At 36.0% G+C, this 21,096-nt stretch overlaps 1 protein-coding gene across 1 annotated transcript; it reads right to left on the reverse strand.

Annotated features, from left to right (window-relative positions):
• Positions 1-15,952: 15,952 nt before the first annotated feature.
• LOC149647445 (uncharacterized) lies at positions 15,953-17,489 on the reverse strand. The gene is made up of 2 exons (XM_089849379.1): positions 16,845-17,489; positions 15,953-16,779 (listed from the first exon to the last, which is right to left on the reverse strand). The coding sequence occupies exons 1-2, from the start codon at positions 17,276-17,278 to the stop codon at positions 16,593-16,595; spliced, it is 621 nt and encodes a 206-aa protein (XP_089705505.1). The 5' UTR covers positions 17,279-17,489; the 3' UTR covers positions 15,953-16,592.
• Positions 17,490-21,096: the final 3,607 nt, after the last annotated feature.

Below are 21,096 nucleotides of genomic sequence, written 5' to 3' on the forward strand. Positions count from 1 at the left end.
TACAAGCCTTAATTGAAAGGAGAGTTTTTATGTCTTTGTTTTGGAAATATTGTTTTGTAAATATACTAATGTGTACATTCTCGTGAGTTCCTGTAACCTTTTATGTACACAATAAAATTCCATTTCATTTCATTATTATTCGGGTAAAGCTATTACCACTACATCTACTACCACTACAACTCGGGTAAAACTATTATGCCCATCGATACCTTGTAGCTACGAAAAAACCAAAAGATCTATGGGAAAAATTGCGCAAGCGTGCTTCTATAGAATCCTCGCCTGCTCGTACAGCTTCTATATCCTTTTCTTATCTCTCTCTCTACAATGCGAAGTACTACTAAAAAATAACAAACGAAACACCTTCTATTCAGCTTCTTCTACACATCAGGTCAAAGTAATAGCCCATCGTATATACGATGTGGCAAAAAATGGCAGCATGATAGAAACCTGCCCTTAATCTAATCTTGATGGCGTGAATGAAAATTTATATTTTAAAACTTTTTAGAACTGCCTAAAGTAAAATCCCAAAGAAAGTTCAACTGCAAATGTACCAATTGACAATAAATGGCCAAAAAGGTATATTTTGAAAAGAGATTTAAGTGTTTCTAAAAGCATTGTAGAAAACACAGCTCGGTACTTTCTCTCCTCCAATTTCTTATTCGTATGATTTCTAGATTTGATCGTCTTCCTTGTGTGTTGACTTGTTTCAACATATCTCAAAATTTTGTAATCAATATAAACGTCATCATGATTAAACATCAAATATTATAAATTTAAAAGTAATAGATCTAGTATCTTCCTTCGTGAAATGAAGCTGGGCTTATACTTTCTCGACGCACAATGTTTCATTATTGGGATTTTAGGAAAAATAAATTATGTTTCAGGCATGAAAAATACATTTCGCATGATAGTGCGTGGCATTATATGTAAAAACATTCTCGTGTGCAGGTAGATAATAGAATATAGCGGCTGATACCAAAATTTGCAGAACAATGACGAGAATTCGAAAATGGAAGGTACGAGTTTGGGGGATGCGACCGGTGGGCGCTAGCTCACGTAATAGGGTTTTTGTGTTTTAAATTTTTGACTAATTAAAATTTAAATGTAAAAACTAAGAAATGGTTGACTACGAACGTATACTCAGTACTTAACACCTTAGTTAGCAAAATATAACTTACATACCATATTAAAGTTAGAGGGTGCAACTAATTGTTGAGGTCACTAATTTTCTATATAATTCTATAGACAAAAAAACGCAAAGCACTTGGCATATTCTCAGACCTAAAAAAGGCTTTCGATACTGTTTCACATGATTATCTACTTGCCAAACTCGATAGGGCCGGAATAAGAGCTTTGGTCCCATTGAACCGAATTCCCATTCGACAGAAGGGGGTTTTTTTTGGGGTCTCATTCGACCGAACGTAGCAAAAGGTGCGATTTTATTTTAGTCCCATTGGACCGAAATTTTATTGAACTGGAAGAAGACATACTGTGTGGTTTTGCATTAAATATATTTTTAATTTCACAACTTATTATTGTTAAAATAAATGGAGTTGAAAATGTATTACTGCACTTATTTTAACTACGTTTTAATTACGGCGAACCTCACCTACCCTAGCCTAACCTAACCTAACCTAACCCAACCCAACCTTGTTTGGAGGTAAAAAGATTATTTATATGAGTATTAAAAGCCCGCCTCTTACCACGAACAATTTATTAGCAATAATAGAAATATTTTGGAAAAGGTGGCAGCTAATTAATAGGAGAATATTTTGGAAAAGGTGGCAGCTAATTAATAGGAAAATCTTTTGGAAAAGGTGGCAGCTAATTAATAGCAGAATATTTTAAAAAAGGTGGTATCTAATTAAAAGGAGAATATTTTGGAAAATGTGGCAGCTAATTAGTAGGAGAATGTTTTGGAAAAGGTTGCAGCTAATTAATAGGAGAATATTTTGGAAAAGGTGGCAGCCAATTAATAGGAGAATGTTTTGGAAAAGGTGGTAGCTAATTAAAAGGAGAATATTTTGGAAAAGGTGGTAGCTAGTTAAAAGGTGAATATTTTGGAAAATGTGGTAGCTAATTAGTAAGAGAATGTTTTGCAAAAGGTTGCAGCTAATTAATAGGAGAATATTTTGAAAAAGGTGGCAGCTAATTAATAGGAAAATCTTTAGGAAAAGGTGGCAGCTAATTAATAGGAGAATGTTTTGGAAAAGGTGGTAGCTATTTAAAGGGAGAATATTTTGGAAAAGGTGGTAGCTAATTAAAAGGAGCATATTTGGAAAAGGTGTCAACGAATTATTGGAACCAAACCAAACCAAACCTAACCTAACCTAAACTAACCTAAGCTAAGCTAACCTAACCTAACCTAGGTTAACCTAACTTAACCTAACCTAACTTAACCTAACCTAACTTAACCTAACCTAACCTAACCTAACCTAACCCACCCGAAACCAAAATATTAAAATTTTAATTTAAAATTTAAAGACCTTGATGGAACTACCATTAAGACTGTACTACATTTTAAGCACAATTGGTTTATTAATTCTATATATCTCTTGCCTTGAAAGGAATGAAAGTGAGCGTTTTAATTAGTATCACGAAACATTTACTTTTAATATTATTAACATACCTTTCGGAGATTCGAACCAACAACCTATCGCTTCGCAGTCCAACATCGTATCCACTACACCACCGAACCGCTGACGGCTACAGTGTTTCAAGTTATATTCATGTATTTTTTAGGGGCATATTCGGACGATTGGGATTTCGGTCCATCGGGAATATAGCCATTGGGCTGGAAATCTAAAATCATTGCGGGATATTCGGTCGAATGGGATTTCGGTCCATTGGGAATTCGGTTGAAACGAACGATACCGGAATAAGAGGTGTAACTTTAAAATGTTTTAAGAGCTACCTTCAATCAATAGTTAAAATAGATGACACCTACAGCAACCCTGAATATATAACGTACGGTATACCGCAATGTACTATATTTGGCCCAGTCTTATTTTTAATATGCAGTAATGGTATTTGTAATTGTGAAACACTGGGAATATTAATAGCCTTCGCGGACGATACAACTATTCTCTTTGAGGGTATCTCGTGGCCAGAAGTTTTCCATAAGGCAAAAAATGGACTAAACAGCATCTGTAGGCTACTGAATGATAATCTATTAACCCTAAATATAAGCAAAACCAAATATATCTGTTTCTCTGCCAGAGGTTCAATAGAAACGACTAATACCTTACATAGTCATAACTGTACAAGTTATGATAATCGTAACAGAGACTGCTATAAACTAGAAAATGTAAAATCAATAAGATACTTAGGAATAACCTTAAACCAAAACTTAAAATGGAATATACATACCCTAAACCTCTGCAGAAAGCTACAGTGCTGTTTGCATAAATTCTATGAACTACGAAATTTTTTGTCTACCACCTGACTGAGAACAGTTTATTTCGCTCTAGTCCAATCGATTATTTCATATGCTATAGTTAGCTGGGGCGGTACTTTTACACTAGCATTGAACCATTAGAAATTCTACAAAGGAAAATTATTCGTATTGTTTAAGAAGAATTAATTTTGAATCACGCGCTAGACTACATAATTATTTTAAAGTTTTTACTGTAAGGCAATTACACGCCAAAACGATTCTATTGTATACATTTAAGAATAGGGAATTTAAACAATTATCTAGTAGTTATGACACCAGATTGTAATGGCCGGCAATCTACAAACTATCAATATGAACAAAACTCGTACAGAAAAAAATGTAACATATATAGGTCCTATCCTTTTTAATAAGCTACCCAATAATATAAAAGAATGTAACTTGCCGATCAAATTCAAAAAATATATTGTTACGTGGTTAATTAATTTAGGTATCACAGAGCTATTTACTAAATTAGATTTTTAATGCTAATATTATGAATACTGCACCTTAACAATAACACTTAATTAACGCTCTCTCTGAATTTGTGTAAAATATAGTAACTTCGTCATAGTCCCAGCCACGCACCAACACTTGTGTTCATGTGGCAAGAGGAAAGATGTTAATTCACTAAGTAAAAATTTATGTAAAATTATGAGGGCATCAATAAATTATAAAAAAAAACCATGAACATCTGAAACTTAAAGGTATACGGCATATTCGAAATTTATCTAGCGGTGTAGGGTATAAAATACAATTTTCTCAACTATGGCATTTTGTAATTGAAATATTATGGACCCAAGTTAAAAATAAAGATATATTTTGACTGATTACCTAATAAACATGGATGTGTTAAAAACATTCATACGCTTTAGGTTTCCCTTTAACATCAAGTTTTGTTTGAACACGACTACTTTTCACGGGGTCTGGTTTACTTACCTCATAAAAAATAAGGGACGAAGGTAGCAAAGATTCGCCTAGTTTCAAGCTGGGCAACCACTTTTAAAACATCAGTATACAAGGTTTTTCTGATCGGTTTATATTTGAATCCTTTTCTATATTTGTGAATGCGCTGCGCAGGCCTTCGTTTACCGCTGTGTTTTAGATAATTTAAAATGGCTCGTGCGCTTATAAGTGATGTTTGTGTGTTTTGTGAACACAAAACGAGAGAAAAACTTGTAGAAAGCCCAGGAGATTCAACGTACCAAACAGTTTCATCTTTATTGATCAAATATGCTGATAAAGAGGACGATATGAACCAGTAACTTGTAAAACTCGTTGGAGGGAATGTATCAATTGAAGATCTATAAACGCAATCCATACGGTGACATTTAAAATGCTGTAAAAGGTTTTCCCTCAAGTTTCGTGAGCATTAAATTAAAAACGTTTTCGGGAAAAAATCGAAGACTCACCCAAGAAGCCCAAGACCACCCTTCACTATATCGGCCCTCTTGTAGTAGAGTTGAAAATGTGCCATCGCCTTTAACCAGAAGTAAGACTACAAAATACTCAAAATTGCATTCTTTCTTCTGTGATAATAAAGAAACTCGAAAGCACGCGTTGCATTTTATATCTTACGATTTAAGTAGTGCATCGTTACGGGAAGAAGTTGAGTTAAGTGGGAACGACAAGTGGAGAGTACGTTTAACTGATAGTGTAAATGACACTGATGCGCACGCCGTAGGCATAGTTGATCACCTGCTTTGTTGGGGAAGGAACGCAACGCACGTTTTAAGAGCAAAGTCTTTAAAGGGTAGTAAGAAACAAGCAAATACGGCGGCAATAGTAGCTTTAGGCATTGAATTTATAAATCTAGTTGAAGAGGAGTTTGAAGAGAAAAATATTCAAGTGATCTCAATAGCTGAACTCCGCGCTATGTACGTGAACATTTGTACATGAAATAGCCTTGATTTAACTAAAGATGATCTTATGTCAAGAAGGCAACTGAAGGAATTTTTGAAAGATGAAATACTTAGAATTAAATAAACAGCTGCTAAACATAAGCGATCCGAGGATTTAGAATCATTGAAATGCTCTAAAGATGCAGCTTGAAGTAAACCTAAATGAGATGAAGATATATTTTAAGCCTCGACGTTCATCCGAAAGCTAGTTCTGGCATCAAAATAGTCTTGTTTCAACGGAGAACATTCTTCAAATGGTTTATGACTGGATAAGGGAAGTTAAACTCAAACGAAAAACGTGAAAGTGAAATAGACCAACAGCCAATAAGATTGGCTTTAATGCTAATTTTTTAATGCTTATCTCCTCGTCAAGTGTTTCTCACTACATCTAAAATTATAAGACAAACTCGAGAAATGCCTTTGCAGATGGTCTAACCATTCACAAGAAATCACGGAGTTCAAAACTGGTTTAGATACTGAGTTATTTGGGTATGAGCGTCAATTTTTCAAGGCTGAAAGAAGTTGAAACCCTTACGGCCAAAATCGTACTGCATAAAATCAGCTAACATGAGTACATGACAGTGTCTACCTTCCACCAAATTTTGTATTTGGAAGAAAAATATCATTCGCTGTTGACAACTTGGACTTTAAAGAGGATACACCTGATGGTCAACGCACCACTCATGGAACAAATATGGTCATTTACCAGAAATTTAACCTTCTGACATAAACGAACCATTTATTATTAAAGAAGAGGATACAGAAATCCCCACCTTTATTTACAATCTTCTTCAGTGCACAGTTCCAAAGACTATACGCCCTCGAAGCTCAGTATTATCCACTTACACACAAGGCGTTGGTATTTCTAGTCAAATGAAACTCGCTTATCTAGTGAAAAGGTCTCTCATTACCGAGGCCAAAGATATAACGCGCGTGGCTCTATTACCGCTTCTTGGATACTATCCTACTGAGAGATCAGTTCGGCTGACCGTACTTAACATTCTAAAAAAAACAAACATTCTACGTGGATTTGACGCAAAGCGAATAGTTTCCCTATATTTGGGACTTGATCGTCCCATGAAACAACTAAAAAAGGTTTTTTAAAATGGCGGAATTAAGGGCTATTGGAAAATATATAGAGCTTTCAGAGATTCCTAAGCTATGGGTGGAAACTACTCGCGAACAGTTAGGCGCATTCACAAATGTATTTCAAATATGTCGTGTACCATTAAATTGCAGGTGTTCAAAGTTTGATGCTCCCTCTATCTTCAATATGTTTGGTAAGTTAATATTCACTTACCTAAGGTCCAAGTTTTTACATTTAAATATTATTTAGTTTTATATTAAAAACAAACCTATTACGTGGGCTGGCGCCCACCAGTGGCACCCCCAAACTCGTACCGTCTATTTTCGAATTCTCATTGTTCTGCAAATTTTGGTACCAGCCGCTATATTCTACCATCTAGTTGCACACGATAAACATATGGACACTCACTAAGACAAAACAAAAACTTCAACTGCTAAAATAATTTACATCGACTAATTTAGTTATACCAGTTTAAACTAAATTGGTAAAACTAATACTATTGAAGGCGCTTTTCTGCAAAGCAAAAGAGAGAGCGATACGTCTCTCTCCAAATAATTTTGCCACAACTACCAGAATGAATGCAATTGTTCCTCGGTAGCCTTCACATCGCTTTCCATTCACAAATTTTAGAGTATTTCTCTCTAAAATAGTCGTGCGTGGGGTCCATATAGTTCTTTTTCTCTTAATTGACATAAACTGCTTGATCTTGGTATTGTTCGAATCGAAGTGGAGGGTCAAGTATGTATCCTTTTGGTGTTGTGCTCGATGGACAAGTAATGTCTCGCCTTCGTCAATCCCTTAAGATCAAAGACTACCAGATCGGTGCGTTTGTTTTCCTTCCTTACTGAATTTACGCAGAGTACTCCCTTATATACCTCAAACACATTGCTAATTACAGCCATCTCAAGAAGATTAACAACGTGGTTGTGTTTTGCAATAAGTATTGCGTTAGTACCCTGGCAAGTGGCAATATTGAGGAACGTTGCTAAGAGTTTCTTTCATCATGCAATTTGGACATATACACGAGGTTGTTTCGTTAGAACGTCCTTTGATACCTATTGTGGCATAACTACTTGTGTTTCTTTTTAAGCCTGTCGTCCATCGAGAGGATGATAAGCTTTTCCCCCTCTCATCCACCCAATTGCTTTTGAATATTCAGCAAATTGTTTCACGCCATTCCTCAAGAGTGTTTCTCCGTAGATCGTCCCATAGTTTTTGTAGGGATGGTGCGTTGCCAGACTCATCTTACCTGGATGCATAGCTGCTCGTGGCAATCCAGTCCCTCGTTTGTAAGAGCACGATAGGCATACCTGGCATACCATACAGGGGTTGTGAATCGCTGCAACGTTTTGGGCTATACTGAAGGGCTGGGGTTGCGCTTCCCAAAACGAGCGCACCATTCGTTCTTAATTCATAAATCATATTATCCAGGCTGTCTGTTGTTATGAGTAGGATTGATTCAACAGCGCTCCAGATAAAGCAGTCAAGATCCTTCAGAAACTGGTTTGTCGTGTTTTTAAAGGGAAAGTGAAGTGTAAAATAAAGTGTTTTTTTTTATGATTCTTTACTGCATAGTGAAACATCCAGGAAATAAAACTGAATGATTTTGAAATTAGGTTCAGATTTTAAGGATGATTTTAAGTTGGGACCTCCGACCAATCGCGTAACGCCCTGCCCTCCTGATAACAAAATTCTCGTGGCACACTCCATGTCGAATGAAATTTATCGCGAGATTTGACAAAATTTTCGCGCGATGTCACAATCGTGGTGCGAGACATGGAGCTTGCCACGAGAATTTTGTTAGAAAAAAGGCAGTGCGTTACGCGATTGGTCGCAGGTCCTTATTTAAAATTATCCTTTAAATTTGAACCTAAATTGAATTTAAAATCGCTCGGAGGTATATCCATAATGTTTCACTATGCAGACTGGTGTTATAATTTAATTAGTAGCTGAATCAAAAAAAAATAACTTTAAACTCCGTTTAAATGGTGAGCTTTGGGGAGGATAAACCACAATGGGCCATATTGATTAATTATAATGTGTTTTAGTTTAGGGTGTAATCAGGGATTAGCAACTTTGAGATACAAATTTTCAGACACCGACGCCGGGAATTCTCTTTTGTCCGGCTGCTCCGGCACAATTTCACCGAAAACATTTACTACAATGTCTTTAACAGATTCGTCCAGAGGAATGATTGGAATTATTTCCTTATTGAGGGTTGTACAATGCGTCATCGATTGGTCTAATATACCCTACCCTTGCATATTCGAATAGCTCATTTCTCTTTCTGTAGTTTACCGATAATCCAATTTCTTCATGGCCTCCTATAAAGATTTGCACTAACGCTACCACTTAGCGAGCCGAGCCGACACTTTGGCGGCTCGATTAATTAACGAGCGAGCTTTTTTATGGTCGAGCTGAGCCGAGCCGACAGCCATCGAGCCACTACGACTCGTGAGCCGGCTCGCGAGCTTAGTCACTGAAATAGTGCTTTCCTCTTAGTCTTTATTCTCTTCACCAATAGCGTTCCGTTGTATTTTTACAAGAAATAAAGCTTCGGAAAATTCTCGTCTCTAGCCTTGAGCATATTTTACGGAGCGGGTTTTACTGAACCACTACATTCCTACACATGGAATGGCATTTCTAGTCGTTCTCAAGTTTTACGTTGGTGGTAGTAATTTTTGTTTAACATGCATATGTTAACCGAGCTAGAGCCTAGCCACCGTTATTTTGACACGAGCTGAACCGAGCTTTTAAAAAGCTCGCTCAGCTCGGTTCCTGAACAGTCCTACTAGTACCACTGAAGTGTTATCTTTAGCTACTATTGCCGTATCATCAGCGTATCCAGGATTCAAAAAAAGGTCTTCGTCCCGGCATTATTTGAAACCCGTGCTCAGCCGCTACGGAGTCTTCTTTGGGTTCTTTTGTAATGAAATCGATGACAATATTAATAAGCATTGAGAAAATAAGGGCCCCTTGAGGAACGCCCCTTTTGAAATTTTTTGTTTTCGTCATCTTACGGTCCCATATTTCTGTACTTCATTATTTTGAATTACCTTCAATAGAAGTTTCCTTTGCTTTTAGGGAAGAGTGTGCAAAGTCTTTTCAATGTGCTCGTGGCTTATATTGTCACAGGCTTTCGTGATGTCTAGAAATATGATTGCGTATTCCTTGGATTTCATTTTCGCGTTTTGCAGGGCCCCTTTTAACAAAGAGGGAGTTAATGTGTCGCCGATTACCAGTTGCTTCGCAAGTTTGAAAGTTTTTATTTCGGCTGATAAGAAAATTGACGATTGAAAAAAAAATCAAAATAGAATGCGAGTTTTTCTGGTGCTTTTCACCGCCCCCTTTATATATAAGGACAGCTCTGTCACGTTTAGAGACGGTATAACAATCTATCCATTAAGGTGGCAATCATAGCGTTTAAGTTCTGACTACTTTTTCCATTTACCGTCCGCATTAGTACGTGGTCGGTACTATAGGAGCGGTGTCTGTAGCTATACCCTTCATTGCCGTGGAGATATCCGGGTCGGTGAACAGGATATCAACCTCGTGGTCATTGATTTCTTTTGTTACCTTATCATGTTTTCGAGATGATCCAATGAGATTCGGTATAAAGTTTTCGATATGATCATGAATCTCCGTGATGGTTTCTTTTAACTGTGTTCGCCAAACTTTCCTCCGGAAATTATATTGGTCAAACTGTGCATTGCCAGACATGTATTCTTTTTTACTTTTTTCCCTTCGCTTTTTACGGTCATTCGGTGGGTTTAAAGTATTTCTATATCCTCTATAATTTTTCTTGGTTTTATTGTTCTTCCTTAACTGGTAATATTTACTAGCTGGTGGTTTTTGAAATAATAGACTCATTGAAAGGGCGGGGCACCACATAAATGAGATGAAAGCCAGGTTAAAAGAAGTCCATAAGGGATATAAAGCTACAATCCCCGCAAATTACAATTTATGCACTTACATATAATTGGCGCTTTCCAAGACGTTTCGTGGCGTATGTTTGTAAAAATACATAGCGTAGTAAGTAGAAAAGTATGTCTCAGTCCCCAAGTGACACGAACAAGAGGAAAATCGTGGCCAGGGAACAAGGTACAGCAAAAAATCAATGTCGTGAAAAATAGCGTGTTTACCGCAGACAAACACTTTTGATAGTTCTCCTTGAGGAATTGGTTTCAAATTTTCCATCAGCTTAGTAAACATGGCGTCATTTAATTTCTGCATTTCCTTTTGGAAAGTAAAATGTAATAAGATTTTTAAACTTAAAACCGGTTTTGTACAAGTTTGTTAACTCTCTATGCAAAAAAATTGCTAAATATTAGGCCAAAGACACAATTTTCAAGTTTTGGGCGTTATATTTTCAATTATAATAATATAAATTGGTTGCCCGAAATGTGAAAGCGAGGTCGAAGGAGATGCACAGGATTATTTTCAGGTTCATAAGAACCCGAAACTCACTTTTTAATATTCGGGTAGCGAAATATACTGTTTGTAAATCACTTCCTGTAAGTAAAAGAGGTGGATTCAAATATTATATATCGTTATCAGTAATCACATAATTTATGAAGGATTACAGAAAGTAGAGAAATATGCAACGAATTATACAGGCTTCCAAAATGAGTGGCGGGATCGAAGTGTTCAATGAGCGATTTTGAGTGGGATGTATTCTACTGCATTTAGATGTCCGGGCTACCGTTTTAAATTTATGATCAGAGTATTTTAAGGATGACGTCTTAACTTTAACATCAAGAATTAAACACAAAATTAATTTATTTAAAGGGCCATCCATAAAATACCTTTATCACAACTCGTAATTGATGGCATGAACGAAAAAATGTTATACAATAGTTTCGACTTAAAATCACCCGTAAAACCCATTATACTTTGGTCCTACCACCCTTATTGGAAAACCCTGAAGAGTTTTTGTCTGTAACACTTTAAAATGTTAAAAATGTTTATCACCATTAAGAAGGCTTGCTACGAAATACCAAAGTACGTTGGCAAATCTTTGCAATTTGAATTTAACATTTGGAAAAGAAAAATCTTTGAAAAGTTTTGAAAGGATTGTCATAAAAATTATAGTTATAGCTAAAACAAGCCAGACTGAATCATCCAATCCTTGAACGCAAAATTCTTCAGATTCGCGAGTCACGACTCCATTTTTAATTGGGTCGCAAGTTAATATTCCCATTTTAGTATGACGATTCGGTGGATTAAAATAATAATTAAACACAGTTGATGGTCATGGAATCGTAAACATAAAGAAAGTGTGAATAATCTGAAAAAAGTAATTTAATCATTTAAAATAACTGACGAAATCGCGTTAGACACTTTATAAATTGTGTATTTCGGATTAGTCTGCCATAAATTAAATGGGTCAATAAGAGTGGAAAGTGTCTAAAAAAATGACGTCTGGACCTAGTAGTAACGAAGATATGGCCCTCCAAAGAGTGTCCCTAAAACAAGAAAATAGTAAACGGATTCAGCCCAATCAACTTCTTTAGAGTTATAAAGCAGTTTCAATAGCATACGCTAAATCAAGTGGTCCTCCTCGCCCAAACCGCCTTAAATTGCACGTAGCATCAAAAAGCTCTTTATCTGCACGACTGAAATTTTGTGGTGTCATGTCGAGTATAAACCACATGCTAACGGTATGTCGTCGAGAATTATGATTAAAGTCTCTTAAAAACGTAAGATTCGCCCCGCCATTTAGTCTAAGTGGAAGAAAATGCGGACCAACAACTCCGACCCATACGTTTAAAGAAAATTGCTGTTAGTGACCCCATCAGTAGTGATAGCTATACAGATACGCATGGATCCAAGATGGCCACCATGCCACCTAGGTTATTTAAAAAACCTTACCTTTTTTTCATACCCTGCCTTGCACCATGCTATTCTACCACGAGTTCCCGCCTATCAACCCCCATGACGTCACCTTCTTAACTAAAACCAAAACTAAAAGTATATTCAACCTTAACGTCATCCCCTTGCCTGCTAGTAATGGGCGTCACCCTTTAATAAACCCAAACCAGTCCGAACCAGCTTTTCTTTCTGTAGGCCTAAAGTAAATAAAAAACACACCTAGAATTTAGTACATCAGATATTTACTTTTATAAGATGTACAGATATGCGTGATAAACAAATACAAAATATATATTACAAAATAATCAACGACAAGCAGGAATAAACAAACATGTTTCAAAGAGTTCATTGTTCACCCCGACCCCGTATCGCTATTTGACTCGGAAGGGTGATCAGTGGAGGAACGTCTGGGTTTAGTTTCTAATTGCTTCCAACTTCGGCGCTCAATTTCGTAAAGAAAAATCGTTATACGATATGAAGATAAATCGCAGTATTTTCACCAAAAGCAAATAACATGAAAAACCGTTGGCTCAAAGGTCCCCATATAGGATTTAAAAATCCAAAATTAGACACAAAATGGTGTAAATTATAAATTTCAAGTAAAAGTTTTTTTTAGATAGTTTTATACATGGCAACCTTCGAAGTTAACTTTTATTCATCCATATGAAAGCTAATAAAAAAACGTTGGGAATAGGGTCCCCATAGCGGATGCAGTAATTCAAACTTAAACACAAAATGTGAATTATTACAAATTTCAATTTCACAGAAAGACATCAAAAAACACGAAGATATTTCTACTTCGTTATACGATATGAAGATAAATCGCATTATTTTCACCAAAAGAAAAAAAACATGAGAAACCGGTGGCTCAAAGGTCCCCGTAAAGGGTTTAAAAATCCAAAATTTAACTTAAAATGGTGTAAATAATAAATTTCAAGTAAAAGGTTTTATTTTAAATAATTTTAGACACGACAACCTTTGAAATTTACTATTATTCATCCATGTGAAAAATAATAGTAAAACGTTGGGAATGGGGTCCCCATAGCGGATGTAGTAATTCAACTTTATACACAAAATGTGATTTATTACAAATTTCAATTTCACAGAAAGACATCAAAAACACCGTTGGATCCAAGGTCCCCGTAAAGGATTTAAAAATACAAAATTAGACACATAATGGTGTAAATTATAAATTTCAATTGTTTTTAAAATAACTATAGACGACGACTTTTACTATTATGTATCCACATGAAAAATAATAAAAAACGTCGGAAAATGGATCATCATAGCAGAAGCGGTTAGTGAAATTGAAACACTAACAGGAAATTATTACGAATCGGCAATCTAGCTTAATAATAATAAAAGGCTTTTATTTAGGATATACCTTTAAAGGGAAATTCCAACTTATCTTTTTCTCTTCGTAAACATATTTTATATACCTTCCAAAACATGAAATCGAGGTCTAAAAAATTTTGAAGTCGCTTAAATTATTTTAATTAATTTAAATGAGCCCGCCATGTACCCCGCTGTTTTGGTTTATGACGTCGAACCCCCGGGTTCCACCATTGGATCTTAATAATAGCCAATTGCAGGCACAATCGCCAAAATGTCGACTGCTTATACTTTTGTTTTGATTCTTCTGAGTACTATCGTATCGTTCCTCGTTCGGCCACTGAAATCATGCCTCGGTGTATAATTGAAGGTTGCGAAAACAACTCTCACAACGCTAATCTTAGCTTTTTTCAATTCCCAAATTATATCCGGTTTCCTTCATTAACAATAAAATGGATCAGCAACGCCAAAATTCCTGTAAAAATGCTATTGAGAAAATCATGTCAGCCAAAGAGCCAAGGCTTAGCAACGAAAAGTCCATGGAAATTACCAAATACAGGGTATGCGAGGTGCATTTCACTCAGGAATGTTTTGAAGTTGAGCCGCCATTGAAAGTTATGATATGTGGGAAGAGGAAGCAGAAGATTCTTAAACATGGATCTGTACCAACACTCTTTGGTAGCGATATCAACATATCAGCTTCTAATGTTAGTAGGGCCACTGAAGAAGTCGTAAGCCCAGATATTCATTTCACTGGTGAACGTGAAATAGCTCAAAGCCACCAACAGGCTAATGTAAACAGTTTTGACATGAACACTCAAACTGAACCTGGGATCAAGATGACGTGCGATAAGGGTACAGAAACATGTACAGAACGTGACATACATCTTGAAATGGAGAAATTACAGAGGTCATGCGTTTCAAGTATCATTCAAGAACATTCATATCCGAAAGACACACGTCACACTTTAAATCGTTTAGCAACATTGACCAATGTAACTCCAAAGAAGGCTTCACTCTCTCACCCACTAATCCACTCAACCCCAATTTCAAAGGAGAACGATAGTTTTAATTTGGATGAAAGTAGTGATATTGAAGTATCAATGTATCAACCTTCGTTTGACGAATCCTTCACTACGAATAGTTCGATGGAGGAACCTGAAAGCTCGGAACAGATTGTTCGAGAAAAAAAGTTTATTGTTTTTGAAAGCAACCTAAATCAAATTTTATCTCGTGTAGTTTGCGATCACGAAGGTTGTACAAGTCGACTTGATATATCAGATGCAAAGAAATCTGAAATGGAAGGTAGCCTTCTGACTGTAAAAGCGGCATGCATAAATGGGCATCAATTTGTTTGGAAATCACAGCCTCTTCTAGGAAGAATGGCAGCAGGGAATATATTGATAGCAGCAGCTACGCTTCTTTCAGGTGGAACATTTAATCGCTTTCACTCATTCTTTGAATTTATGGGTTTGAAAGCAATCGGCAAGACTACCTTTTACTCATTGCAACAAAAACTATTGGTTCCTGAGATAAAGCGAACATGGAAAATTGAACAACAGAAAATTCTGAATGAATTAAAGAGAAGTCCAACTGTAAATCTCTCAGCGGATGGAAGATGCGACTCACCAGGTCACAGTGCAAAATATTGTACCTACACCTTAATGGATCAATTGACTGATAAATGCGTGCATTTTGAATTAATTCAAAAAACTGATGCAGAATTTAAATCCACAAATATGGAATTGCTGGGTTTGAAGAAATGCTTAAAAAAATGGACGATGAGGACATACCCGTAACACGTTTAACAACAGATCGCCACATACAATGTAGGGCTTTTATTAGGCAAGAATATTCGAACATAGATCATCAGTTTGATGTGTGGCATTTGAGTAAAGGATTTGGCAAAAAAGTTCTTGCACTTTCAAAGAAAAAAGAATGTGAAGAATTATCACCCTGGGTTAAGTCTTTGAAAAAACATCTGTGGTATTGCTCTGAAAAATGTGACCAGGACCCAGATAAGCTGGAAGATATGTGGAAATCAATTGGCTACCATGTTTTAAATGTACACAACTTTCGAGATTTGCCAAATTATAAAAAGTGCGCACACCCAAGGCTAACACAAGATGCTGAAAGAAGAAAAAAATGGCTAAAAAAAGGTTCTCCAGCTCATGATGGGCTTTTAAAGCTCATCAACAACAACCTACCAGTGAGGGATTTAAGGCAAACAAATGGTTATTCTCACACATCATGTTTAGAAAACTATCACAGTTTAATGAATAAATACTGCCCAAAACAACTCGACTTTGATTTTAAAGTAATGGAAGCGAGAATAATCCTCACTATCTTAGATCACAATTCTAATACCAAACGAGGATGCCTTTATGAAATGAACGATTCTGAAGTTCAAAATAAAGAAGAATTTGAATATTACTATTCAAAAGTTACTAATGAATGGCAAGCACGACCTATCAAAGAACCAAAGTCATATGACTTCATATTCACACTTCTTGAAAACATAATAAAAAGTTACGAGGATGGCAAACTAACCCTACCAGAAAAAAACCAACGACCCAAAAACATAGCACCTATTCCAAGACCAGAAAAATCCAAACTTCAGCGTGAAGCCAAAAAAAGAAGACTCGAATTTTAATATCTTATTTAAACAAGTTGGGAAGCCACAAGTTGTTTAATCACAAAACATTAACAAGGCCCATTTATCATATCACAAGATGTTTTGCATTTATTTTTGGCATAAGTGTTGGTCTTTACCTTATCACAAGAAAATTTGTACTGATTTTATCACAAAAATGTTATCAGATCCATAAATTAAAAAAATTACATTTGAAATATCACACAGTCTGCTAGTTTTTTTCATTTTAAAGCCTTCACTTAATAATATTGGTTTCATTTTAGAAATTTTATGAATTTTTAGAATGTAGGGTAGTTAAGGGTGGCCTTTCCACAATTAAGCATTCCATGCAGCTACAACTTCAGGTACAGGTTTATAGCTAACATACAAGTCAGCTGATTCCTCTGGGTATTCTTTTCTTATACTAAGAAGAACGCACATAGGAAGTGCTCTTCTATTATTTTTACCCAAAACATCATAAATCATATGAGTAAAACTTCTATATGCTGCATATCTATAGGTTCTGGAATATATAACGCTCAAGAGTAAGTAATTAAACTAAACAGGAAATCCCAATTTTAAGCATACTGATTTGACAAGGCTCTCGGTGGGACTGGTCTTCTTCTGGCATGCAAATATGTGCGATAGAGAGTTCGCAAAACTACGCGGTTCAAACAATTTGGTCCATAATCCTCAAATTGTGTGATGCAAACAGGGGTATTGATTGGAACTTCTTCCCTGAGGAATGTTTGTACCTTTCTAATTTGCTTGCAACATACGACTCCATTTTCAATATCTTTATTATTTATGTAAGTTTTGAGATTAGAGTCTCGCTCATCTTGACCAAGGCCTAACCATTCCGGCACGCAATGAAAACAGGAACAATTATCTTTAACCATGTCAACGTTTATTACCAACTCTTGAACTTGATTATTGGCGGCATTTTCTTCTATTAATCTCAATTCTTCATCGGTATACTTTGGTTCATCCTCGTAGGGAATAATGCCGCGTCTAAAAGACATTTTTGGTTTTTTCAGCTACCGATATATTTATATTAACTATAAGCAGTCGACATTTTGGCGATTGAGCCTGCAATTGGCTATTATTAAGATCCAATGGTGGAACCCGGGGGTTCGACGTCATAAACCAAAACAGCGGGGTACATGGCGGGCTCATTTAAATTAATTAAAATAATTTAAGCGACTTCAAAATTTTTTAGACCTCGATTTCATGTTTTGGAAGTTATATAAAATATGTTTACGAAGAGAAAAAGATAAGTTGGAATTTCCCTTTAAGTATTTTCTTATGTACAAAAGTGTCCCGCGTTTAAGTTAAGATTTCAAAAATAAAAAGAGAAAACCTCAGATTTTTCTGCTATTACTCAAGACTAGTAAGATTGATCAAATAATTGTTTATCTTATCTATAACAAGTTTGAAAGATTGTTCTTGTTTGATCTCCATTGGGAGCTCTATAACCCTTATGCTTCCAGCTTTTATTTCTATATTTGGTAAAATTTTCCGTACAGAAGTTATTTGTTGTGCCACGAGTTTTTACGTTATTATTTGTTGTTTGAAACCATCCTTGAATAAATCAGGGTAGTAACTAATTTTGATTCTGTACATGAATTTCAGCCCTTCTAGGTAGTAATTATGTTGCAGAGATGTAATATTAGCTTTTGCGCTGGCAGCTGTAAGTGAGTCAAATTTTTGCGCTTTAGCTATCATCTTGATACACTCTTCATGTTTAGCAGTTCCCCTGCTATGTTCACAAAGCATTCGTTAAACATGTTTGCTACAGTTTCTGGATCTTTGCTTTTATTGGCCTTGTATTCCATCTCCGTTATAGGTTTGGTATTCTTTTGCTTGAGCTATGGCTTAATGGTTTTCCAAATATTGATCGTTTCATTACTGCCGATTCCAATATTAATTTTGAAGTATCTTGTCTTCTCTTTATGGATAAGAACGTTGACCAAGTTTCTCTGTTTCCTGTACATATTCTGGTACTTTTCCTTATGAGCGTGGTTTACTGTTCTTGTCTTTGTCTTGAATTTGTCTCTTATGTAAATTTGATGTTTTATATTTGAGGTCAGCCACGGGGCGTTTTTAGTAGATACATATTTTTTTTCTTAGCGGAGCATGCTTGTCCAGGTGGTTAATTATTTCATTTTGTAAACATCTGTAGGCCCTTTTCTGGGCTGTCAATGGATTCCTTAGCCTTGTTTTATTTTGTATGGAGTTCTTGAACGAATTTCGAGGTAATTTACTTATGCAGTTTTATGCTCATTTTCTTCCTTATGATCCATGTCAGGTCATGATCAGATGCTCCACATGCCTTTTACTCTGACCTCTGTGATTGGTTCCGGGTGATTTACGTAAATATGATCAAGCAAACTTGTTGAGTTTATGGTAATTCAGGTCGGGGATGTTATCATTTGTATGAAATTCCTCAGTGTCTTGAGAGATAGTCTTGCCTTTGCCGATAGCGTGGTGGCTTTGAGGTTACAGTTCGTGTCCCCTATGATCAGAATTCCGTTGTTTGTCTTAAACAGTAAGAAATCGATGTTACTCCTTAGTTTAATGCCATAGACTTGTGCAGAGCTGTATTCTTAAAGAAAATAAATTAGATTTCAACTGAGGTTATCGACTCGCGAACAGGGTATACGGACTAAATACCCCCAAGACAAAAGACCCCCCCGGTCTTAATCCCCCCATTTTTATAAACGTACAAAATCCCCCCTCTCTCAAGACAAAATCCCCCGGTCATTTTCTCCTCATCCAAGTTAAGAGTACAAAATCCCCCCACTATCAAGACAAAATCCCCCACTCTCTAGTCAAAATCCGCCTACGCTCTAGACAAAATTCCCCAGTCATAATCCTCGGTTAGGTTATGTTAGGTTAGGTTAGGTTAGGTTGGGTTTGGTTAGGTTAGGTTAGGTTGGGTTGGGTTGGGTTGACATGCAACTGTTCTTGAACTGTATCGGAAATAATTTGGCTTGGAATTAAGAAAATCTTCTTTCAATATTAAAGAATATAATTATTAAACGCATGAATTGATGTTTTTTCCTTATAAATCTTCATATAAATTGAAATCGTTCTCTAGGGTATTTTGTCGTAAACACAGTTTGGGGGGGAATTTGTCCTGGGGCTGGGGGTATTTTGTCTTCGGCATCCATTCGGGGGGATTTTGTCTCCTACCTGAGGGGATTATGTCCTTTTCTTCTTAAATGGGGGGATTATGTCCAGGAGGGAATATGTCCGGAAATTATGTCCAGGGGGGATTATGTCCTACATTCCGCGAACAGACAGCGCTTGGATTCAAGCTTACTTAACTTTCTATAGATTATTTCAGCCATAAAACTTTAAATAGAATTACTCCAGTTGTTTTCAACCACTAAACGCTAAAAAATGCGAGTTTCGAACGTGCTGTCAATTTCTAATGAAACAGGGCATCATGGAAAAAATCGTAAATCGAGGTATTTTGGAAAAATTAAAACTAAATATACTTAACATAAAAGTTTCTGAATGAAAAGTAGAAAAGGACCTAATATAAAGATCTTATGTTCATTTAAAAACGTTTTGAATCCTAAGGAATTTATAATTTTTGGAATATACGGTCCAGAATTTGGCTTTTTATTTATAAACAATCCCATGTTATTTCAATGGGAAGTTTCGAGTTTTTTTCCAAAAAGGCTGATTAATTTTATGTTAATGAAAACCACCCTTAACAAATTGACTTTTTATAAAATAAACTATTAGATGGATCTCTTCGAAATTTTAACCACATATTATGAGTCCGGGTTGTTGTTCTATAGATTTTTTCTAAACAGTAAAAATAATACGAAAAAGGTTAAAACCATTCAAAAAAACACCTCATTAATCATTAAAGGCTGTATGAAGTCTTATGTAAGAGAGGTACCACTCTCCTAGAATTAGAATAAGTTTCAGATAATTTAATGACAATCAAAAACTGCATAAAGCCAATGCTACGGTACTTAACAATTATAGACCGATATCAAAAGGGGCGTCAAAGGGGCCGCTATCCTCAGTAGACTGATAGAGAGATAGATCCGGTGAGAAAGGGGGTACTACGTCAGCGAGAACGAGTACGCTCTGCCTGCTCAACCCCCCTTTTTAAATCGGTCTGCGGAAGATATTTTTAAAACGTCGCGCTTGCGCCGAGAGAAACATAAACGAGCTTCAGTCTCAACTCAGAAGGTCGGGACGGGGGGAGGAGGCGGAAGGGCTATAAACTCGTCTTGTTTGCTCACCATAACTTGCGCTGGAGAAAAAATGAATTGTGGAAGCTAAAAATTGGGAATTTTTCTCATCCAAAGAGAAATATCATTCCAGCCTGAATCCCTTTTCACTCCCGCATTAATATTTTGAATTTTATAGCCAAAAATGTCCAAATTAGGCAACTCACAGCATTTTTCGGGATATTATATAATATAGCTTAATGGGTTGAGAGGAAAAAATTCGGTTCGATATTTTAATCAAGAATTAAATCTTTCCAGAACAGTTATTTAAAAGAAAGGTTTTTTCAATAAAATAGGTTCTAGCACGTAGTAAAAGTATTTGAATATTTTCTATTTATACTGAATTCGAAATCGTTATGTTAATCTCTATGGAGCTTAACATTACGAGGTGGATAAAAGTTAGCGAGTTAGACGTTTTTGTTGTAAAATTTCGAATCATAGCAAATGTTTGAACTCCCCAATTAAAACCAAATTTCTCGTATTGATTAAACTTATATTCAAATTGTAATACATGCAGTTTCCAATTTCTGGGCCTTTGTGAGTTTAAAAAACAGTGGCCAATGATTGTCTATATGTGAAGTTTT

This window comes from Phalangium opilio, unplaced genomic scaffold, assembly GCF_054372755.1.
Source record: "Phalangium opilio isolate 3A_F unplaced genomic scaffold, DU_Popi_V2 ptg000088l_1, whole genome shotgun sequence".
Lineage (NCBI taxonomy): Eukaryota > Metazoa > Arthropoda > Arachnida > Opiliones > Phalangiidae > Phalangium > Phalangium opilio.